This window comes from Elephas maximus, chromosome 16 (genome assembly GCF_024166365.1).
Source record: "Elephas maximus indicus isolate mEleMax1 chromosome 16, mEleMax1 primary haplotype, whole genome shotgun sequence".
In the NCBI taxonomy this organism is placed as follows: Eukaryota; Metazoa; Chordata; class Mammalia; order Proboscidea; family Elephantidae; genus Elephas; species Elephas maximus.
Genome location: NC_064834.1, coordinates 84,438,795 through 84,464,509, shown reverse-complemented (window position 1 = coordinate 84,464,509; position 25,715 = coordinate 84,438,795). Strand labels below are relative to the sequence as shown.

Genomic DNA, 25,715 nt, shown 5'->3' with positions numbered 1-25,715 from the left:
AATTTTCCCATAACTCATTGCTGTGGAGTTGATTCTGACTCATAGCAACTGTAGAGGACAGAGTAGAACTTGCCATAAGGTTTCCAGGGAGTGGCTGGTGGATTTGAACTGCCAACCTTTTGGTTAGCAAATGTAGCTGTTAATAACTGTACCACCTTGAAACACAAGGCTTGGATTTTTTCCTCAGTTCTTCCATTTTGGTTTTCTAACTCCATTTCTTTGCATATTTCATTATAACATTTTACTTTGTCTTCTCAAGCTGCCCTTTCAAATCTTCTATTAAATTAATGGATAATAGAGCTTCTCTTATTCTGGGAGTTCTCTAAGAGTTCAAATGGTTTGAAATTGAATACTTTGACTGAAATAACTTGTCAGTTAAATCTATCTTAAGATTTTTGTGTTTTTCACTGACCTGGCTGAATGTTTTACCAAAATGATAGCATTTTTTTGGAGTTCTGTTTTTGAGAATTCTAGTCCCAGTTCTTTGGACTTTATGAGTAAGTGAGATTTGTTTGCAAACTTTTAACAGTCAAATAGATTCTTATAAAGCAACAGTGTTAAATACCATGTTTCTTAACCAAAAAAAAAAAAAAAACATTTTAATGCAGCTGCAGTTTTTGTATAAATACTGTAGTTAAAATATTAAAAAAAAAGTTATGAATCTAAAGTTATGTCTTCAATACTGAAATAAATGGCCATGTCAGGAAAATGAGTTCTTTCTTTGGATTGATGGATTTACTTCAATAGTCGATCATCATGTGGAGACAACCTCTTGGAGGTTAAACGTAGGAGTTCAAACAAGCCCAAAGGCACCAAGAGGAGATGGTGTTGCTCTTCTACCACCTCAAATTAATGGGCACACCAGTGTGCTCCCGCTCCTGTGCTCCCACTCCCAATGCACTTGCAAACAGACATGCTTCTAATAACCACATATTGTGTATCAGAATTGCAGCTGATCCAAGGAGAAACTGAAAACTTTTTCTCAAAGTTTGTCTTTGATTTCACTGTTGTGAAGTTCCTCTGAAGTGAACGTGGGGCTTCATTACTGTGCTGGATGCTAGCGAGAGCTGAGTTGGAAACTCAGGGGATGTTTTAACAAGCTCTTATCCTCTTGGGATGCAAACTGCATATGCAAGTGCATAATTTCCTCCATTTAATTAAAACTTTTTAATTATTATATTGAAACACTCTAACAAGTTCCCTGGCATGCCCAGAGCTGGGGTTTAACTGGCAGGGCTCCCTTTTTTTATTTTCAAGGTCCTAATTGTCATCTTGCTAAGTAAAGAAAACAAAGCTGCTTTTCAAGGCTTGCTTGCTCGCTTACTCATTCACTTGCTTGCTTGCTCTTTCTCTCTCTCTTTCTTTCTTTCTCCCTTTCTTTCTCTCTTTCTCTTCCTTCCTTCCTTCCTTCCTTCCTTCCTTCCTTCCTTCCTTCCTTCCTTCCTTCCTTCCTTCCTTCCTTCCTTCCTTCCTTCCTTCCTTCCTTCCTTCCTTCCTTCCTTCCTTCCTTCCTTCCTTCCTTCCTCCCTCCCTCCCTCCCTCCCTCCCTCCCTCCCTCCCTCCCTCCCTCCCTCCCTCCCTCCCTCCCTCCCTCCCTCCCTCCCTCCCTTCCTTTCTTTCTTCTTTCTTTCATTTTTAATCCTCTGTGAGAGACAATTTAAGTCTTTGCTCAGTCCCTATGCTTTTAACCTGCCCGTATTTTAATAAAACGTCTCACTGGGATGCCACGTAATTATCAAGTTAGAGAAACCTTCCTACCATCTCAAGGGAAGTTCTCTGTGCAACATGTTTGATGAATCAAAGCAATCAGATTTTGGATTGAAATTACTGGGTGATATTGTTGCGTTTTCTTTGTTCTCAAACAAAAGCGTTTTGTTTGTGATGTTGTTTTTCACATGTGCCCTCACTCACTTCTATGAAGCAGCAGACTACATTGGCTCCCGTATTGATAAACAGCCTTCATGAGAAAAGATACTAACATTTATCAATTTAGATTTGACAATCTAATTAAAAGAATCATACTCCATTGCCCCTTTACATGTCCTCTTCCTACCCACACCCTCCCCCCCCCCCAAAAAAAAGCATGATTGGATGCTAGACACAGGCTAAGATATTAAATAACTGATCACTGACTGGGTTATAAACAGAGCCAATCAGGGTATGTGATGAAATGAGTTATAAATGTAAAACTGTGACAGTCAAAGCACAAAGAGCTCAATTTTGGATGTTGAAATTCTCATTGAGGGATTTGTAAGTTTCCAGTCTCCATCTTCACTTTTGTCCTTAACATTTTTATTTTGAAAAATGCCACATTTTTTCAGTAATCTTAGGTTTCTGCCGACAAATTTAATATCAGTGAATAACCATGTTTTATCTAAAGATGCTTCCTGCCACTACTGTTTTATAATTATCATCACTTATTATTTTAGCCATTCTATGGAGGTAATTTATATATTTAAATATTTGATTTGAATGTAACTCTTTTGGAATGAAAAGTGAGTGAAATACAGATCCTGATATGTTCTTCCTCAGATACTATGTCTGTCATGGGAAATATGCTTCATCTCAGGTGCAAGGTGGCTCTTTTCAGGATTCTAAGGCAATTTGGGGCATATTGGAAAAGGTCGTCTAGGTCAACATTGGGATTTACAGCGACCTCCGGAAAGGGGAGTGAAGGAACACTCACCAAGATTGAAATACCACGTCTCCCATTCTTTTATTTCATTTTCGTAAGCACTTTATTTGTCCTATATGGAATTTTCATATATTGTCATTTGGCACTCTATGACACTGTTCTCACTGAATTTTCTGCACCGGGATTATTCTTATTTAATTGATATTGCCCTATACTCGGAGACCGTGGTGGTGTAATGGTTAAGTGCTGAGGCTGCTAACCAGAAGATAGGTAGATCGAATCCACCAGGCACTCCTTGGAAACTCTATGGGGCAGTTCTACTCTATCCTATAGGGTCGCTATGAGTCAGAATTTTTTGTGTCAGTGCCCCGAATTAGCCTTACAACTACCCTTCACTTATCGGCTACCTCATTTTCCAACATTTCACATTTACAACAACAGTAAAAAATCTACTATGTGACTATTCAGCACATTAACAATGTACATCTGGCAGTAACAAACACCGAGGTGTGAGGCAAGTGTAATGCTGCTGTGATGGTTAAGATTATGTGTCAACTTGGCTGGGCCATGATTCTCAGTGTTTTGATAGTTATGTAATGATATATTTTGGCAGACATGTAAAGATGTAATTTGGGAGTTGTGCAATGATGTAGTCATCCTCCATTTTATGATCTTATATGGTCATCCTCCATTTTCTCATAATACCAATTTTTGCATAACGACCTGGTCTTTGGAACATAACCATGTCAATAAGTGAGGAGTGGATGTACATTTTAATGTATTTTCTGAAAATTCTTCAAACATAATTATGTGCTTTCTATTATGAAACTGCAAGCAGTTATAATACATATAATTTGCCTCCCATTCTTAAATGAAAATTATCATTTCTATAATTTGTCTATCCCTCATTTTATTTCTACTTTAAAAAAATACATATATGTGAGTTCAGTCAATCTATCATCATTTTCTCCTTCATTATGTGGACAGCAGAGCAGTTTTCATCAATACCTTTTCCATGCTAGCTTCAGTAGCCTTGTCAGTACATCAATTTGAATATAGATAGATGTATCTATAGTGTAAATTCCTAAGCATGGATGACAAATTGGAAATGCTTTTGAAATTTTCATAAATAGGAAAAAAATTATCTCAATAAGAGTTATAAAACTTTATCCTCTCATCAGTCTTGCTTTTACACATCCTTGGCATCAGAGTATATTGTCAAATTTTGTATTGTTGCAAACTTCAGTGTACTTTTAATCAGCATGTTTTCATTATGAATGAAACTCAACATATTTGTCAGGTGTTTTAAAACAGATTTTCTCTATTTTTTTGATGAGCTATCTCTTAGTTTCTTTTGCCTATTTTTTCTGTTCATTTGTTGGTATTTTTATTCTTGGTTTCTAAGAGCCCCTTTTCAAGGCTATAAGTTGAAATTAAAAAAAAGAACAAAATGTAATTAAATTTAAAAGCCCTTCACTATTGTAAAAATGGTATAAAAATTTTAAAAATATTTCCCTTAGACATGATACATTTTTCAGTGCAGATTATTTTGTACTTTTTACGTCAAATTAATTTATATCTCTTTCATCAATTCTTGATTTTGAGGCATGCAAAGACCTGCCCCAAACTAATTGCACACAGGTACATTCCCACCAGCAATAATCAGAATTGCAGTTACTCCATGAGTTGTACGTCTTTTCCATTTTATTCATTCTAGGTGGCGTGAAGTAATATTATATTTTATGAATTTAATTTGCATTTTTATGATTCGTAACAAACTTGAGTCCATTTTCATATTTGTTATTGGATATCCTCTTCAGGGAAGTACATATTCAGGACTTTTATCCATGTATCTGTTGGGGAAAACTAAGTCCTTGGGTGGCACAAATGGTTTGCACTCGACCACTAACCTAACCAAAAACCCACTGCCATCGAGTCAATTCCGACTTATAGTGACCCTGCAGGACAAAGTAGAACTTCCCTATAGGGTTTCTAAGGTCGCAAATCTTTATGAAAGCAGACTGCTACATCTTTGTCCTGATGAGTTACTGGTGAGTTTGAACCACTGACCCTTTGGTTAGCAGCTGAGCACTTAATCACTGGACCATCAGGGCTCCTGACTACTAACCTAAAGGTAGGCAATTCAAACCCAGCTAGCAGCACCATGGAAGAAAGGCCTGGAGATCTGCTTCCATGAAGTTTGCAGCCAAGAAAGCCCTATGGAGAAGTTCTACTCTGTAACACATGGGGTCGCCGTGAGTCAGATTTGATTCAATGGCAATGCGTTGTTGTGTTTTTTGTTCGTTTGCTTTTTTTGTGTTTGTTTTATTTTTTCCTATTGAGATAACTGCATTTTTTATTACTAATTTGTAGGAATTCATTATATATTGTGGATATAAGTTTATTGACAGACATTTGTATTCCAACATCAAACTCTCTGGGATGCCTTTTCACTTTGTTAATAGCACCTGCTGATGAATAGAAGTGATTAATCTTAAAATAATTCAGTTTTTTTTTTCTTCCTTTATGGTTAGTGATTTTTTTTTTTAACCTGGTTTAATAAGTCTTCATCTACCCAAAGTCATAAAGATAGCCTTCTATACATTCTCTTAGAACGTCATTATATTATTTTTTCACTTTTAGATCTATATCCATTTACAATTTATTTTTGTGTTTGGTATGAAGTAGGAGTCAAGAGTGAATTTTTTTTTTTTTTCATCCATTGATACAGTACCATCCTGAAAAGACCACCATGGCTTTTCTGTACTATTTTCGTCATAAATCATCTATCTATTTTTAAAGTGTTGCTGTCAAGTTGACTTTTACTCATGGTGACCCCATGTGTTACAGAGTAGAACTGAGCTCCATGGGGTTTAATCTTTATGGAAGCAGATCCTAGGCCTTTCCTCCATGATGCTGCTGGGGCAAGTTCAAACAGCCAGCCTACTTTTAGCAGTTAAGTGCAAATGGTCTGTGCCATCCCCTTGCACTCTATTTCTATCTCTCTCTCTATGTCAGTCTCCTTCTTTATCTCTATATATGTAGTCCCTGAGTGGTGCAAATGGTTGATATGTTTGGCCCCTAACTGAGAAGTTGGAGGCTTGAATCCACCAAGAGATGCCTCAGAAGAAAAGCCCAGTGATCTGCTTCCAAAATATCACCCATTAAAAACCCCATAGAGCACATTTCTACTCTAACACACACGGGGTCACCATAAGTCAGAATCAATTTGATGGCAACAGGTTTTATGTATCTATATATAATATCTCTATGTAAAGATGTATAGATATGATAGATGATAGATCATAGATAGATAGATAGATGATGATAGATGATAGGTAGGTAGGTAGGTAGGTAGGTAGGTAGGTAGGTAGGTAGATACATATATAGATACATAGACAGTTAGATACATACATACAAAGAAGGTGTAACTCTATTTTGTTCCATTGGTCTATTTGCCTGTATATCAACAATTCCACATAGTCTTAGTCACTATGATTTTATAGGAGGTCTTGATACTTGGTACAATGTGCTCACAGAACTTAGTTAATTTTTCAAAATGCCCTGGTTATTCTTAGGTCTTTGCCTTTCTTTGAGACTCAGCTTTCCCAATTAAAAACAAACCAAACTGCTGGAATTGTGATGGGGATTGCATTGAATCTACAGGCAATTAGGAGATGGGAGTTGTGATCTTTGAAATATTGTCTTCAATCCATAAGCATGGTGCATTCTTCCAGTAATCTAGGTCATCTTAAATTTTTCTCAATTATATTTTATAGTTTTCATTGTACAGGTTTTGCATATCTTTTGTTGGACTTTTTACTAGGAATTTGACTTATTTGATGCAATTGTAAATAAAATAATATTTTATCTAAAATGCATTTTCTATTATCTGTTCATCACATAGAAATCTAGTCGATTTTGATGATTTATTTTGTGTGCAGCAATCATGCTACATTTATTCATTAACTCTCAAATGGTCTGTGAATTCTATTAATATTTCTCCATAATTCATGTTGTCTGTGAATAATGATGCATTTTCTTTCTTCCTTTGGTATTTTTAGCCATTTTATTTCTTATCCTTGCTTTACTGTATTTGCTTAACTTCAAACATAATGTTAAATAGAACTAGGAACAGTGGCTATCTTCGTTTCTTTTTCATACTCGGGGAGAGAATTATGAGATATTTCACCATTTTGTATGTTTGCTATAGGTTTATTTTTGAAGATGCTGCTTATTATACTGAGAAGATTTCTCTCTATTATTTTTCCAAGAGTTTGTATAATAACTGGAAGCTCTGATAGCACGGTGGTTAAGTGTTCGAGTGCTAACCAAATGGTTAGCAGTTTGAATCTGCAAGCCACTCCTTGGAAGCCACTTGGGGCAGTACTACTCTGTCTTATAGGGCCGATTAGTCGGAATTGACTCAACAACAGTGGGTTTGGTTTTTTATCATAGCTGGATATTCAATTTTTGCCTTTATGCTTTTAGGAAATACTGAAGTTAAATTATACTTTCTTTAATTATCATGGTTAGTCCAGGTATCAAGATTATGTCGTCCTTATAAAAGGAGTTGGAGATTTCTCCTCCTTTTTATTTTCCTTCCAGTGTGTGCAAGATTGGTTCTTTTTCTTCCTTACTACTTGGAAGAACTCATGAAGGCCATGAAGGACACCATCTAGGTCTGAATTTTTTTTGCAATAATGGAATTGATATTTAATATACCTATCAGAGTACTCAAATTTTTAATTTTTTTTTTCAGTTTTGGCATGTTGTCCTTTTTATAAAAGCATCCATGTAACCTAAAAAGTCAAGTTTATTGACATAATGTTTTAATTAATAATCTTTTGTTATCTTTTCAGGGACTATAGGTTCTACAGTAATGGACCTTTTATTCCTACTATTTCTTATTTGGATTTTTCCCTCTGTCTTCTCATTATTATTATTGGGTTTATCAATTTTATAAATATTGAATGAAATCCATTTCTAGTTTTACTGATTTTTTTTTATTGTAACTTTGTGCTCTGTTGATTCTTCTTCTTATTGCTTGTTTCTGAATTCATAGGTTTGGTTTGCTATTCTTTTTGTATTTTGGGTTCATCTCCCAAATTAGGCATTTTACATCATTATTATTGTTAAAGTAAAAATATTTTCTAATTTCCCGTTTGTTTGCTTTAAATCAGCGATTATACATTATTGTTTTGTTAGGTGATGTCATGTTGGTTTAGACTCATAACAACCCTATGTACAAGAGAACGAAACACTGCCCCATCTGGTTCCATCTTAACAATCCTTGCTATGTTTGAGCCCATTGTTGTAGCCACTGTGTCAGTCTATCTAGTTGAGGGTCTTCTTTTTACCTGACCCTCTACTTTACCAAGTATGATGTACTTATCCAAGGACCAGACTCTCCTGAGAACATGTCCAAAGTACGTGAGATATTTGTTGTTGTTAGTTGTTGTTCAACTGGTTCCAACTCATAGCAACCCCAGTACAACAGAACGAAACACTGCCTGGTCCTGCCTCATGCCCACAATCATAGTTATGCTTGAGCCCATTGTTGCAGCCACTGTGTCAATCCATCTCGTTGAGGGTCTTTCTCTTTCCCACTGACCTTGAACTTTACCAAGCATGATGTTCTTCTCCAGAGACATCTCTCCTGACAACGTGTCCAAAGTATGTAAGACATAGTCTTACCATCCTTGCTTCTAAGGAGCATTCTGGTTGTATTTCTTCCAAGACAGATTTGTTAATGTGAGACATAGCAGCAGACTATTTAATTTTCAAACAGTTGAGAATTTTAAAAAATATATTTAATTTTCTTCTACACATTTCTAGTCAAATTTCGTTGTGGTCAAGGAACAGATTAGAAAGTATTTTACCTTGTATAATTTGATGAGGCCTGTTTTATGGTCCTACATAGGGCCAATTTTGCAATTCAAAAGATTATGAGTTTTGGTCCCTGTGGTTCTGTGTTCTCTATATATCAAAGCTACTTTCTTAATTTTGTTCACATCTTCTCTGTTCTTATTAATTTATTATCTGCATATTATTTATACATTAGCAATGGAATGTTTAAATCTCATGCTATGATTATAGATTGTTCCTCCTGATAACACATCCAGAGTACATGAAATGATATCTTACCAACCTTGCTTCTAAGGAGCATTCTGGCTGTACTTCTTCCAAAGCAGATTTGTGCATTCTTCTGGCATTCCATGGTATATTCAATATTCTTTAACAACGCCATAACTCAAAGGCATCAATTCTTCTTCTGTCCTCTTTATTCATTGTCCAGCTTTTGCAGACATATGAGGCAACTGAAAATACCATGCCCTGGGTCAGGTGCACCGTAGTCCTGAAAGTGACATCTTTGCTTTTTAACACATTAAAGAGGTCTTTTGCAGCAGATTTGCCCAATGCAATGTGTTGTTTAATTTCTTGACTACTGCTTCCATGAGCACTGATTGTGAATACAAGTAAAAGGAAGTTCTTGACAACATCAACCTGTTCTCTGTTTGTTGTGATATTGCTTATTGGTTTAGTTATGAGGACTTCTGTTTTCTTTACGTTGAGGTGCAATCCATACTGGCATGTGTAGTCTCTGATCTTCATTAGTAAGCACTTCAAGTCCTCTTCACTTTCAGCAAGCAAGGTTGTGTCATCTGCATAATGTAGTTTGTTAATGAGGCTTTCTCCAATCCTGATGCCACATCCTTCTTCTTATAGTCCAGCTTCTCAGATTATTTGTTCAGCATATAGACTGAATAAGTATGGTGAAAGGATACAACCCTGACACACACCTTTCCTTACTTTAAAACATGTAGTGTCCCCTTTTGTTTGACAACTGCCTCTTGGTCTATGTATGGGTTCCTCATGAGCACAATTAAGTGTTCTGGAATCCCCATTCTTCAAAATGTTATCATAATTTGTTACAATCTACACAGTCCAATGTCTTTGCCTAGTCAAAAAATAGGTGAACATCTTTCTGGTATTCTCTGCTTTCAGCCAAGATCCATCTGACACCAGCAATGATGCCCTTCATTCCATGTCCTCTTCTGAAACCAGCTTGAATTTCTGGCAGTTTCCTGTCGACTTGCAATCGCTTCTGAATGATCTTCAGCAAAATTTACTTGGGTGTGGTATTAATGACATTGTTCAATAATATCCGCAATCTTTTGGATTACCTTTCTTTGGAACGGGCAAAAATATGGATCTCTTCCAGTTGGTTGGTCTGGTAGCTGACTTCCAAACTCTTGGCATAGAAGGTGAGCACCTTCAGCACTGCCTCTGTTTTTTGAAACATCTCATTTGGTAGTCCATCAATTCCTGAACCTTATTTTTCACCAATGCCTTCAGTGTTACTTGGACTTCTTCCTTCAGTACCATTGGTACCTGACTATATGCTATTTCCTGGGATTGTTGAACGTCAGCCAATTGTTTTTGGTACAGTAAATCTGTGTATTTCTCCCATCTTCTTTTGATGTTTCCTGTGTGGCTTAATATTTTACCCATAAAATCCTTAAATAATGCAACTCGAGGCTTTTTTCTTCAGTTCTTTCAACTTGAGAAATGCCAAATGTGTTCTTCACTTTTGGATTTCTAACTCCAGGTCTTTGGACATGTCATTATAATACTTTAGTCTGTCTTCTCGAGCAGCCCTCTGAGATCTTCTGTTCATCATTTCATCCATTTGCTTTAGCTACTCTATGTTCAAGAGTAAATTAATTTCAGAGCCTCTTCTGACATCCATTTTGGTGTTTTCTTTCTTTCCTGTCTTTTTAATGACCTCTTGCTTTCTTCATGTATAATGTCCTTGGCGTTTGTCATGGATTGAATTATGTTCCCCCAAAAATGTGTGTATCAACTTGCTCAGGCCATGTGTTGTTGTCCTCCATTTTGTGATCGTAATTTTATGTTGAGAGAATTAGGGTGGGATTGTAACACCACCCTTACTTAGGCCACCTCCCTGATTCAAGGTAAAGGAATTTTCCCTGGGGTGGGGCCTGCACCACCTTTTATCTCTCAAGAGGTAAAAGGAAAGGGAAACAAGCAGAGAGCTGGGGACCTCATACCACCAAGAAAGCAGCACCAGAACTACAGTGCATCCTTTGGACATGGGGCCTCTGTGCCTGAGAAGCTCCTTGACCAGGAGAAGATTGAGAACAAGGACATTCTTCCTCCACAGCCGACAGAGAAAGAAACCCTTCCCCTGGAGCCTAGACCCTGAATTTGGACTAGTAACTTACTAGACTGTGAGAAAATAAAATCTTCTTTGTTAAAGCCATCCACTTGTGGAATTTCTGTTATGGAAGCACTAGGTGACTAAGACAATGTTATTCCATCACTCGTCTTGTCTTTGGACATTAGTGTTCAGTGCATCAAACCTATTCTTGAGACAGTCTCTAAATTCATGTAGGATATACTCAAGGTTGTATTTTGAGTCGTACGGACTTGTTCTAGTTTTCTTCAGCTTCAACTTGAACTTTCACATGAGTGATTAATGGTCTTTTCTGCGGTCAGCTCCTGGCTTCCTTCTGACTGATGCTTTCCCATTATTTCTTTCTACCAATGTTGTTGATTTGAATCCTGTGTATTCAACGTGGTGAGGTCCATGTGTGTAATTGCTTTTTGTGTTGTTGAAAAAAAGGTATTTGTAATGAAGAGGTCATTGGTTTTGCAAAATTCAATCATGCGATCTTTTGACATTGTTTCTATCACCAAGGTCATATTTTCCAACTACTGATCCTTCTTTGTTTCCAAGTTTTGCATTCCAATCATCAGCAAATATAAATTCATCTTGATTGCATATTTGATCAATTTCAGACTTTAGAAGTTGAAAAAATCTTCAATTTCTTTATCTTTGTCCTTGGTGTTTGGTGCATAAATTTGAATAATAGTTGTATTAACTGGTCTTCCTTGTATACTTGGGGATATTATGCTATCACTTACAGCTTTGTACTTCAGGATATATCTTGAAATGTTCTTTTTGACAATGAATGTGATGCCATTCCTCTTCAATTTGTCATTCCTGACATAGTAGACCATATGATTGTCTCGTATCAATATAAGCTCAACTTATCTTTTTTTGCATGACATTTGCATAGTATATCTTTCTCCATCCTTTTATAAGACTTTTCTCTGGTTAGCAGCATATATATATATATTCATCAAGCCTGTAAAGTAATTGCAGAACTGTCAAGGAGAAAAATTAATGAGACACCTTTGTTTTTAAAACTTTCTTACCCATAAAACCAAATATTCACTCTAAAGAAATTCCTGACAAAAATGTAATACTGCCACAGGCTTTTATTTCACTGAAAGTTGCTAACCCTTTCAATATTGTTCATAGCAAGGCTTACTAAATTTGCATTTCAAAAGATATGGTTGGGTAGAGGGCCAGAAGCCATCTTGTGATCTGATATCAGTTGATCTCAATAAAAGGAAGAAGGCAGGATTCAGTCAATCCTGTTAAGATTAGCCAATGACTGACTATATCTCTCACTTCTCTTTATAAACCTCAATGTACCTACCTTCTTCAAGGCTATTGCTTTTTTTCTGGAATCATAATGGTCTACCTACATGTATATAGAATAACTGCTCAGAATAGTCCTTATGTCCAAATTTTGATTATTTTTGACAACACAATAGAATATTACACATGAATACGCACACATACATATGCTTTTATGTTCTTCTTGCTCTCTTTTCTTGCATTTTAATTTGATTAATCCAATATTATACATATTTAGCATATAACCTAGAGATTACTGGCTTTCACACTCAAGAAATATGCTCTATCTTCAGTTGCATTTGTATAAATTAAAATTAAAACCTCATATCTCTCAGCCACTCAAAAATTCAAAATTAAATCTGAAGTCCACCTGTTTAGAAGAAGATAGGCTTAAAAAACTAGGGCTGATACCTTCCTCTGTGCATGGATAATGTATATAGAAGAGCAAATAAATATGCTAAATACCAAACTCTATGAGTAGGAATTGACTCAATAGCAATGTTATTTTTATTTTTTTGGTTTACCCTGGAGTGTAATCTGCTATGAGATCATCAAACTTGTAAAATTAAAAGGACTCACATAGTTTTTTCAATTACAACAGTGCCTAGAATTTGAACTATGTATTCAGATTAAAGAACTAATTAAAAAGAAATAACTTGTTTTGGTGTATCATTTAAGCAACAATAAAGTTTACCGTGGTGTTTACTCCCTATTTCTTACTCTCTACACACACAATAGTGTACCAATTGCATATTGTTTTTAAATTATTATTTTTTTCAAGAGGGCTTTGAAAAAGAATTATAAGAGAGCTGAAAATATTTTAATTTAATATTCCAACTTAAATAACAATTTAATGGATACAGAACTACAAATTTTGTAAGTGTTTATTCTTCAAGGCACCTCTCTAATGTTTTTCAGTATAGGTGATCTGCTCCCTTTATTTGGAGGCTTTTTAAATATTCCCTTTGTCTTTGAAATTTTTAGTGTTTTTGTTAATATAATTTTTTACATTTTCATATCTGTTTTTTTTTTTTTTTGGCCTTATTCTTGGTTATTATATCTTCAATTATTATCTTCCCAAGATTACTTTTTGCTCTGTACGGGAGTCCTGGTGGTCCAGCAGTTAAGCGTTTGCCTGCTAATCAAAATGTGGGCAGTTCGCATCGACCACCCACTCCTTGGAAACTGTATGTGGCTGTTCTAATCTGTCCAATAAGGTCTCTATGAGCCGGAATGGACTTGACGGCAGCAGGGTTTTTGTTTTTTTTAATTGTACTGATGTTACTATTTCTTTAGACAGATTGATATTAAAAAAAAAAAAGTTCAGGTTTAGCATGGCAAGAGCACCTACTTGTAATAATGGATGACAGCCTTTCTCATGTTATGGAGGATACTAACCCTACCTACTCACTTAGCTTTGCCTTTATATTTCCAATATATTAATCTTTTCTGGGTGCTTCTTAGGGTTTTTTTTTTTTTTTAACCTGAAATTTCAGCTCAGCAATACAATGTTTGGTTATCTCCTTCCAGATTTACATTCTATCTATTGAATCTTTAAGCATTTCTTTGTTTATAACCAGTGTTTCTAACTGATTGTTTTTATAGCCTCACATTTCTACATAATGTCCCCAAAACATTAAAATTCCCTCTCTTTTACATCAAAAACGTTTGTCTTTTATATATATATATATATATATATATATATATATATATATATATATAAATATATATATATATATATATATATATATATATATATATATATATATATATATAATAGTTGAATTCTCTTTGGCCAGTCTTGTTGTTAGATGCCACCAAGATGGTTCTGAAACATAGAGGCCCCATGTACAACAGAATGAAACACTGATCTTGTGCCATCCTGACTATCATTGTTGTGCTGCCATGTTCAACAAGCCTACAATTCAGTCAACTGAGAGATTCTTTATTTTGTGACCAACAGAGATGACAAAAGGACCACTTTATTTTAGAAAGACAATTCAAGACCAGAGACCTTCACTGCCAACAATGGGCAAAGAAGCTATGACGAGGTATCAGATTTTGATATCAGACTCTCCTAAACAAGAGATTCTAACTAGTATCAAGTGTTAACAAACAATTTTGAAGATATTAGCAATCAAGTGGAACAGGCAAAGCAAGGAATCAAGGGAAAATTCCCAGGTCCTTCCTTCCTGCATCCCTCCTTCCTGTTCAGGGTAATAATAGAAGTTTCTAAGTGAGGAGTGGAATACCTCAGAAAGCAGGAGAACATTTAGATTTTGAAATATTTCCATTTTAAATATAAATACTTCCATGGCTTGTGCCATATGTGTGGCAGGTCTCATAAATCGAGGTTTGCTTACCGTAAATAATCTGACCAGGATTGACCTACTTAGAACCTTCCAAGGAAAATTCCTTTCTTCTAGAAAAATTTTAACTCTGCTTAACTGAAGATCAAATATCAGCATATTTACAGGGCAATTATGTTCTGTTCCCTGACTTCCTTGTTTCCCTGGGAGTGTTTCCCCAGACATGGAAATAAAACAGGCTACTTTAACTCCTTCCTCCCAAGCTGAGAAAAGAAAGATATTCCTGTCAGAAGGTGACCCAATAGATTAATGTCCTTTTAAGGCCATTCCAGGAAAAGGAGATGAGGAAAGATTCCCCTATAATTTGGAATTTCGTATCTGACTATCTGTAATGGTGGGACAGAGGGGGAGGTTGTGTGTGGGAAAGTAAAATCTGAACTTGGCTCAGTACTCTGAGCAAAGTGCACTCAGAAACAACACCGCAGAAGAGGAGCTGAAGAGCTAGGAAACATTCTCATTGTGAGGTCTACCCACAAAAGCAAAAAATATGCCATGAATTCCATGACTGCCAAAATGCAAGGTGTCTTAGTTATCTAGTGCTGCTATAACAGAAATAACATAAGTGGATAGCTTTAACAAACATAAATTTATTCTCTCACAGTTTAGGAGGCTAGAAGTCTGAATTCAGGAAGCCAGCTCTAGGGGAAGGCTTTCTCTCTGTCAGCTCTGGGGGAAGATCCTTGTCTCTTTTCAACATCTGTGGGCCCGGAGTTTCTTGGAGATTTCCACGTGTTTTGGCACAAAGCTTCTCCTGATTCTGGGAGATTCTCAACGCAGGGACCGTGGGTCCAAAGGATGCACACCGCTCCCAGCTCTTCTTTCTTGGTGGTAGTTAGATCTCTCTACTCTTTGCTCTCTTCTCTCTCCTTTTGTCTCTTGTGAACAAAAGACGTGACTCAAGCAAGGGTATGGCTTGAGCAAGGGTGTGGCTTAAATAAGGGTGGGAATTAAGTAAGGGTAGAACTTGAGCCATGCCCTCTTGTAAGGTTGTGGCTCAAGAAACAAAGCAGCCTAAACCTCCCTCATTAACATATAAAAAAATTAACATATAGAGGTTAGAATTTACAGCACATACCACAAAATGGAAGATAGATTACAAAATAGAGGGCAATCAGACAATATTGGGAATCATGGCTTAGCCGAGTTGACACATAATTTTGAGGGACACAATTCAATCCATGACACAAGGTGATTGGTGCCCTGGGACAGAATTCAAGCGCACTAAGTGCCCAAGGGGAATGGGGGGAGAAAAAACATAGTGCCTACTGTTAAAGAAAGACTCCTGTTTTAGGGTTGGACAAAGAATCCTGCTGCAGTATTCAGTCAGATAAAGATACCTTTCTCCTTACTCCCTCTACTGTAGCTCAATCATTCCAGCCTCCTGCCACTGAAAGAAACCTGTAGTCACTTTGTGATATGGGGCTGAGCTCTCAGAAATGATTTCCTCTTTCCTTTTGCTACGTGCATAGAATTTGCTCCTTCACTTCTCGGACCACTGCTGTCACTACAAACACCTGGGAGAACTCAGTGGTCTCCTATTGCTCAACAACCCACCTCTTTGATGTCCTGTTGCAGCTGCCATTCTTGCCACCTCGGTGCAGACTTTCTGGCCCAATAACCTGGCTTCCCTTCTCACTCTCTGGACTTCTAGATGGCTGACTCATGTGCTGCTGTGGGTGCAGCTTCTGTTACTGCCTCAGTCTTTGCTGCCTTTGTATCTCTTGCTTCTGAAATGAGCATAGGAGACATTTGTTGGTCTGCACAGAAGGTATCCCTGTCCCAAATGGTAATGAGTTTATCCATTCTTTTATTTATTGAACAGATATCTGTAGTTGCTCTTGTTAGCTGAAAATGAGTATATTCCTACTTATAGCAATTCCATGTGACCCTAGATATTTAGTCAGAAACTAATATGTGTGAGAGGCCCCTTGGGGAAAAAAGTGTGCTCATCTACTTACCTAAAGGTAAGTAGTTCAAACCCCCTCATAGGTGCCAAAAAAGAAGGGTGTGGCAATCTGCTTCCATAAATATTAAAGCCAAGTAGACCCTATTGAGCAGTTCTACTCTGTAACAGGAGCCCTGGTGATGCAGTGGTTAAGAGCCTGGCTGGTAATCAAAAGGTGTGCTGTTCAAACCAACCAGTCACTTCTTGGAAACAATATGGAGCAGTTCTACTCTTTCCTGTAGTGTCGCTATGAGGAGGAATTGTCTCGGTGGCAACAGGTTTGTTGTTTTTTTTTTTTGTTTGTTTGACTCTGTAACACGCCGTGTAGCCATGAGCCAAAACTGATTGGATGGCAACAGGTTTGTTTTTTTAGTTTCAGAATATGTATGAGCCAATGTTCTAGCTGCTGCGCATATGGCTGTGGCAAAGACAAAATTCCCTGTTCTCAAAACTTTATACTGTAGTGGAGAAGATAGAAAATATGCATAAAAGCTAATCAAAACAGAAAATGTGCATAAAACTAATCAAAATAGAATATATGCATTAAAAACTAATCAAAATAGAAAATGGATTAGATAGTGGCAAACAGCAAAGAGAAAAAAATATATTAAACAAGGAGAGAGGATGAAATGTGTGGAACTACAACATCAACTAGAAAAGGGCTCACCGAGAAGGTAACATTGGAGTAAAGATTTAGGGGAAGTATGAAAGTGAGCTGAGAGGATTCTGGGCAAGATCATCCCAGTACAAACATGCCATGAAAGCACAGGCCCTCAGACAGAAGGTCGGTAGCCTACTGCTTCTGAAAAACAGCAAGATGACCAGAGGCAACAGAACAAAGTACCAGGGTAGAAAGTTTTTTTTTTTTTTCCAACTGTAGGATGCCTTGGCTACAAGGCTCACCTACTCTGGGATTGAGTTGGCAGAGATTAGCAAGGCAAGCACAACAGCCACTGAAACCTTGGCCTCTTTGAACTAGAATAAATGTTATCATTTTAATCATTGTTCCCTTCCTATCTACTGTCATCAGTTTTACTTCCTTCTGACATTTTCCTTCAGTCTTCTTCGTCATCTCTCTTGGATATATGATTATTGTCAGTCTGGCTTTTAAATAATCAATATAAGATGTCAAACTATTTACAGAGGTATCAATCATCCAAACCTAGTGAATTATCTGCCGCTTCTGTGTGCCTTGAATTTTAAAGGATGACTTTAAAGCTATTCGAAAGCTTTTTTAAGCTGGACTATGCATTCACATTACTGCTGAAGTCTCAGCTACATCCCATGAGAAGTTGCTGAGCACATAACTGTCAAGTAATTTGGACTTTTTTAACAGATGATTGTGACTTGCAAGGATGAGAAAGGGGTGAAATAGAGATGTTTACATCCCTTAATTTTCTCAAAGAGAGCAAACCATAATATCTTCAAGAGAAAAAACCTGTGTTCATCAAATTACTACCAGTCATAGATTTAGGCAGACCTATGTATCCAAAGCATGGGAATGTATATCATAAGCCAATGTCAGCCAGCTTAAATATTTAATAATTTTAAGTCTCAAGTTCTAAACAGTTCTTCCCAAACACGTCAGGATGGAAGCAGAGAGAAATCATTTTACTTGTACTTTAGAAACTTTTTTCCTTCACATCAACATTATTATTCTACAAGTAAAATAAAAATTTGATTTAATAAGCATGACAAATTCTGCAACTTATTTCTTAACATTTTACAACAATCCTCTCCAGTTTTGGCCAAGGCCAGAAATGGGGTAGATTTAGTGAGATATACACCACTATGCTAGGAGATGGTTCAGATTACACAGTGGTTTGTGTATCACAATGTAAAACCAACATTGCAGTCAGTCTGGTGAAGCAAAGTCATTCAAATGAGAGAGTAAATATTAAATAAATATTTTAGTATCAGATATCTAAAATGAACACATGGTTGAGATTTTAAGATTTTATTTAATTTTATGTAGGATTACATTTAACAAATTCTATAAATTATTTTTTTAATACGAGATCATTACTTGATTCTTTCACCTCTCATGCAAATTCTGCTATAGAGAATTAAATGGAAGAAGACAAAACAAATCTCGCCAATGTACTATTATTATTTCATTTTCTTATTCAAGCCTGTAGAGATTTTTCCTTTGTATCTAAAATTAAATAACAAATATTTGACCAGTTGTGACTATGAACAGCCCTGGAACATGTAGAAAATACAAATCAGGGCATTGCCAAATTTGGGAAGTGTAATTGATCTAAAGTATGGCATCTCAAAGCACTAACAATCCCTAACCTGTGAGACAAAGGTGCATAAGATAAGACCCTTTCTCGCTAACGTTTTGATAATAACTAAAAGACCAATGACAGTCTAGAGGAGGAGAGATCAGGATGACTTGGAATGATATAAGAACACATCAATAGAGATGTGACCACTTCACTTAGTCATAAAAAAAGAACAGAATGCTGCTAAGAGGAATCCAGAGATAATATTAAATGCCTGAGAGTAAGAGAGAATCAAAAATGCAGAGAGTGACAGATTCTACCCCTGGTATCAGAACATGCTCAAAAGTGATGATCAGATAGGGAGCTTTTTTTTTTTTTTTTTTTTGGAAGTGATTGGGGTGCATAATTTGAATAATGGTTATATTAACTGGCCTTCTTTGTAGGCTTACGGATATTACCCTATCACTGACAGCATTGTACTTCAGGACAGATCTTGAAATGTTCTTTTTGACGATGAATGCAACGCCATACCTCTTCAAGTTGTCATTCCCTGCATAGTAGCCATATGATTGTGCCATTCGAAATGACTAATACCAGTCCATTTCAGTTCACTAATGCCTAGGATATCAATCTTTATGGCTTCCATTTCATTTTTGACAGCTTCCAATTTTCCTAGATTCATATTTTGTACATTCCAGGTTCCAATTATTAATGGATGCTTGCAGCTGTTTCTTCTCATTTTGAGTGATGCCACATCAGCAAATGAAAGTCCCAAAAGCTTGACTCCATCTATGTCATTAAGGTCAACTCTACTTTGAGGAGGCAGCCCTCAGGCCAAAGATGAAGAAATTGGAGAGTTTTTACCAACTTCTGCAGTCTGAAATTGATCAAATATGAAATCAAGATACACTGATAATTACTGGTATTTGGAATGAAAAAATTGGAAACCAAGAAGAAGGATTGATAGTTGGAAAATATGGTCTTGGTGATAGAAATGATGCTGGAGATTGCACGATACAGTTTTGGAAGACCAATGACTTCATTGCAAATACCTTTTTTCAACACATAAACAGTGACCATACACGTGGACCTCACCAGGTGGAATGGGCAGTAATCAAATCAACTACATCTGTGAAAAGAGACCATGGAAAGCTCATATCATCAGTCAGAACAAGGCCAGGGGCAACTGCAGATCAGACCATCGATTACTCATATGTGAGTTCAAGGTGAAACTGAAGAAAATTAGAACAAGTCCATGAGAGCCAAAGTAAGGCCTTGACTATATTCCACCTGAATATAGAGACCATTTCAAGAATAGATTTGACTCATTGAACACTAATGACTGCAGACCAGATGAGTTGTTGAACAACATCAAGGACATAACACGTGCAGAAAGCAAGAGGTCACTAAAAAGACAGGAGGGAAAGAAAAGACCTAAACGAATGTCAGAAGAGACTCTGAAAATTGTTCTTGAACGTCGAGTAGCTAAAGGAAAAGGAAAAAATGATGAAGTAAAAGAGCTGAATAGAAAATTTCAAAGGTCTTCTCAAGAAGACAAAGTATTATGATGACATGTGCAAAGGCCTGGAGATAGAAAACCAAAAGGGAAGTGCACATTCAGCATTTCTCAAGCTGAAAGAACTGAAGAAAAAATGCAAGCCTTGAGTTGAAATACTAAAGGATTCTACGGGGAAAATATTAAATGACTCAGGAAGCAACAAAAGAAGATGGAAGGAATACACAGAGTCACAATGCCAAAAAAATTGGTCAATATTCAACCATTTCAGGAAGTAACATATGATCAGGAACCTATGGTACTGAAGGAAGCAGTCCAAGCTGCTTTGAAGACATTGGTGAAAAACAGGGCTCTGGGAAGAGATAGAATACCAACCGAGATATTTCAACAAATGGATGCAGTGCTGGAAATGCTCACTTGTCTATGCCAAGAAATTTGGAAGACAGCTACCTGGTCAGCCAACTGGAAGATATCCATGTTTATGCCTATTCCCAAGAAAGGTGATGCAACCAAATGTGGAAATTATCAAACAATATCATTAATGTCACATACGAGCAAAATTTTGCTAAAGATCATTCAAAAGTGGCTGCAGCAGTATATTGACAGGGCAAAGCCAGAAATTCAAGCTGTTTTTAGAAGAGGACATGGAACCAGGGATATCATTACTGATGTCAGATGGATCCTGACTGAAAGCAGAGGATACCAGAAAGGTGTTTACCTGTGTTTTATCGACTATGCTATGTCGACTATGACTGACTCTGTGGATCATAACAGATTATGGAAAACATTGTGAAAAATGTGAATTTCTGAACACTATTTTTTTTTTAATTGTGCTCACAAGGAACCTGTGCATGGATCAAGAGGCAGTTGTTCGAACAGAACAAGGGGATGCTGCATGCTTTAAAGTCGGGAAAGGTGTGTCAGGGTTGTATCATTTCACCACACCTATTCAATCTGTGTGCTGAGCAAATAATGCAAGAAGCTGTACTACATGAAGAAGAAGGGGCATCAGGATTGGAGGAAGGCTCATTAACAACCTGCCTTATGCAGATGACACCACCTCCCCTGGTAAAAGTGAAGAGGATTTGAAGCACTTACTATGAAGATCAAAGACCACAGGCTTCAGTATGGATTACACATCAAAATAAAGAAAACAAAAATCCTCACAACTGAACCAATAAGCAACATCATGATAAATGGAGAAAAGACTGAAGTTGTCAAGAATTTCATTTTACTTGGATCCACAAGCAACACCCATGGAAACAGCAGTAAAGAAATCAAAAGATGCATTGCATTGGGCAAATTAGTTGCAAGAGATCTCTTTAAAGTGTTGAAAAACAAAGATGTCACCTTAAGGACTAAGGTGTGCCTGACCCAAGCCGTGGTGTTTTCAATCACCTCATATCATGCAAAAACTCAACAATGTATAAGGAAGGCTGAAGAAGAATTGATGTCTTTGAATTGTGGTATTGGAGAAGAATATTGACTATACCATGGACTGCCAAATGAAATAACAAATCTGTCTTGGAAGAAGCATAACAAAAGTGCTCCTTAGAAGCAAGGATGGTAAGACTACGTCTCCCTTTCTTTGGACAGGCTATCAGGAGGGATCAGTCTCTGGAGGAGGACATCATGCTTGGTAAAGTAGAGAGTCAGTGGAAAAGAGGAAGAGCCTCAAAGAGATGGATTGACACAGTGGCTGCAACTATGGGCTCAAGCACAGCAATGATTGTGAGGATGGCACATGACTTGGCAGTGTTTTGTTCTGTTGTACATAGTGTCGCTATGAGCACCAAACAACAATTGGGGTGCAAAGATTTGAGCAAAAATATGGAGAGATTCATATAGCATTGCTTATCTAATATGATATATTACATATTCAGTAGCCCAGAGAGAAAACGTTCTTATTTCTGTGGGTTACAGGAAGTGAGAATGGAGAGTAATTTACTGTCAGAAAAAACAGCTCCTTATTCACACTGAATGGAAGTGCTGAGCACCAAGGCAAAGCAGAGTCTAATAGCCAGAACAAGGGCCTCAAACTTACCAATGATCATAAAGATGTCACAGGACCAGGCAACATTTTGTTTTGTTCTATTTTACATGTCGCTGCAATGAGTTAGAGTTGACTCAATGACAATTAACTACAAAGGTCAGAGTAGCTGGGAAAAAATGATGCAAATAACAAAAATAGAGTGTAGCAAATGAAAAGATTGGTGTGTGTGTGTGTGTGTGTGTGAAGATGATACTTGTAGTTTTGAATATGTTGAGGTTAAGACGATAGCAATATAGTCAACCAATTTAAATATGTTTGCTCAGAAATGGAGAAAAGTAAATGCTCCAAGTGAGGGACGTGTAGAACCAAGAATGGATGTGGTCACAGGAAAGGAAGAGAAGCACAGAAATATAAAGGGGAAACCAAAGCTGAAAAAGAGAAAGAGCAAAATTATATATTGATATATTAGAATTATATGATATATAGATATAAGTGGTTAATACAAGATAGAAGTGGGCCCTGGTGGCACAGTGGCTAACACTCTCACTACTAACTGAAAGGTCAGCGGTTCCAACCCACCAGCAGCTCCACAGGAGGAAGATGTGGCAGCCTGCTTCCATAAAGATTACAGCCTTGGAAATCCTGTGGGGCAGTTCTACTCTGTCCTATAGGGTCTCTCTGAGTTGGAATCAACTCCACAGCAGTGGGTTTGATTTTTGGTTTTGGCTATATTAGACAATTAGATATAGAAATAAAAATGAATATAGGTATAGATAGTATAGGTAATACAGACGTAGATTTGTGGCTATATATGTATGGGTGTGTATAAGTATAGGTATAAGTATGGATATGGACGTGGGTATACAATGTGGTCATAGACTCATGTTTACTTAAGAAAGACTCAGTTTGTACCTTTTTTCTATCAGTGCAATTAATAACAGTTCCATATTTACTCACAAAAAAAGTCTGTTTTTGTCTTAGTCATCTAGTGCTGCTGTAACAGAAATACCACAAGTGGATGGGTTTAACAAAGTTACATTTATTTTCTCACAGTCTAGTAGGCTAGAAGTCCAAGTTCAGGGCATCACCTCCAGGGGAAGGCTATCTGCCGACTCTGGAGGAAGATCCTTCTTCTCAATTTTCCACTGGGCTAGAAGCTTTTCTGCACAGGAACCCCAGGTCCAAAGGACGTGCTCTGCTCCTGTTGCTTCTTTCTTGGTGGCATGAGGTCCCCGACTCTCTGCTTGCTTCCCTTTCCTTTCATCTCTTATAAGATAAAAGGTGGTGCAGGATACACACCAGGGAAACCCCCTTTACATTGGATCAAGAATGTGACCTGGGCAAGGGTTTTATATCCCACCCTAATCCTCTTCAGCATAATCCAATCTTGCCTCATTAACCACAGGCAGAGATTAGGATTTATAAAACATAGGAAAATTATAATCAGAAAATGGAGAACAACCACACCATACTGGGAATCATGGCCTAACCAAGTTGACACATATTTTGGGGGGACACAATTCAATCTATGACAGTTTTTAAGATAAATTTCACATTCCCAATAGATAGATACACAAAGGTATATAACCAAAAAAAAAACAAACCCGATTGCAACTCATGGTATTAAAAAAAAATAAACCTGCTGCTGAAGAGTAGATTTTGACCCTACAGGACAGAGCGAAGCTGCCCCATAGGGTTTCCAAGGCTGTAAACTTTATGGGGAGGTGTGGTGGCACAGTGGTTAAGAACTTGGCTGCTAACTAAAAGGTCGCAGTTTGAATCCAATAGCCACTCCTTGGAAATCCTATGGTGCATTTCTACTTTGTCCTATAGGGCCACTATGAGTAGAAATCTACCCCATGGCAACAGGTTTTAATATTTATGGAAGCAACCTGACATCTTTCTCCCTCTGAGCAGCTGGTGGGTCAGAATCCTTGATCTTTTGGTTAACAGCTGAGCACTTAACCACTGCTCCATCAGAGTTCCTTTTAGATAGGTATAACAATAGTTATATGTATATGTGTGTGTGTATAAATTTCTGTCTATACATAGGTATGTCCTCTCTATGTCAATGTAAAATTACTATTCCTATGAATTCTTCCAAACCTTCTTGTGAATTCAGATTAAGTGGAATGCTGAGTAATATCGTCCTTGCTTTAAACATGCCTTATGACATAAAACCTTTCTGAGTGCTCCTTTTACCTCCGTGTTTCTCAGGCTGTAGATGAGGGGGTTTAACATTGGGGTAATAACCCCATAGAGCATTGAGATGAGCCTGTTTCTGGCTGGGGAGTGGTGGCTGGAGGAGGGGCAGATATAGGTAAATATCATTGTACCATAAAACAAACAAGCTACAAGGAGGTGAGAAGCACATATGGAGAAGGCTTTGCACTTCCCTTCAGCTGACCTAATCTTTAGGATGGTGGATATGATGTAGATATAAGAGATACCAGTGATCAGGAAGGCACTGATGCCCAAGATACCTCCTAAAACTAAGACAAGCATTTCTGTCACATATGTGGAAGAGCAGAAGAGGGCCACCACTGGAGGGATGTCACAATAATACTGGTTGACCTGATTGGACTTGCAGAAAGACAGGCAGAATGTGAACACCGTGTGCAGAAGAGAATTGAGAAATCCTGATGCCCACGTCCCTGCTGTAAGCTTCACACAGCGCCCCTTTGTCATGATGAAGATGTAAGAAAGGGGGAAACATATGGCCACGTACTGGTCATAAGCCATGACAGCAAGAAGGAAGACCTCAGTCCCTGCCAGGGCCACTAGGAAAAAAAGCTGCAAAGCACATCCAACAAAAGAAATGCTTTGATTCTTGGTCAAGAGGTTCTTGAGCATGTTGGGAACAGTAGCTGATGGGCAGAAAATATCTAAGAGGGACAGATTTGCCAAAAAATAACACATGGCTGTGTGCAGCTTTTGTTTAGTTCCAACAGCTAGGAGAATCGCCCCATTTCCCACCAAGGTGACCTGATAGATGGCAGCAAAGACCACAAAGAGAGGGTAGCGTACCTCTGGGAGGTCAGAGAGACCTCTGAGGATGAACTCTGTGATGGTAGTTTGGTTGTAGACATCCATTTCATCTCTCCACAGGTGTCTTTCTGGAGGGAATGAAACCAACAGCCACAAGTTAGGCTCAAAACCAAGAAGCCTGGTGATGTGAAACACGTGGGAAATAGTGGGTATGTGTTTGATGATGAATTATGCTAGCCTTATTAAAGAGATTTCACATACTGCAACCACTGTATGCATGATATTTCTTAGACTATTTGTCCTCAGTTCCTAATCAAGAACTATTTAAAATTTCTCATCAATAAAACTATTTCTGATCCTTAACTGCTTTCATGGGCGACTTTTTTTGTTTTGTTTTGCAGATTTTTGGTATGCCATTTTTTTTTTTTTCACTAACAGAATGGATGCTGAATCATTGTTTGTTGGCTTTTTTTTTTTTTAAATGGGATGCCATTTGCAGGCAAGGCATATCAATCCCATGCCACATG

The 25,715-nt window shown here is 37.4% G+C and overlaps 1 protein-coding gene across 1 annotated transcript; it reads right to left on the bottom strand.

Annotated features, from left to right (window-relative positions):
• Positions 1 to 24,318: 24,318 nt before the first annotated feature.
• On the bottom strand, positions 24,319 to 25,293 carry LOC126059442 (olfactory receptor 5V1-like). The gene has a single exon (XM_049855121.1). It carries the CDS (start codon positions 25,291 to 25,293, stop codon positions 24,319 to 24,321), a length of 975 nt encoding a protein of 324 aa, XP_049711078.1.
• Positions 25,294 to 25,715: the final 422 nt, after the last annotated feature.

Bases quoted from the DNA above. Each gene is read 5' to 3' on its own strand.
- LOC126059442 (XM_049855121.1), bottom strand. From the start codon at position 25,293: ATGGATGTCTACAACCAAACTACCATCACAGAGTTCATCCTCAGAGGT.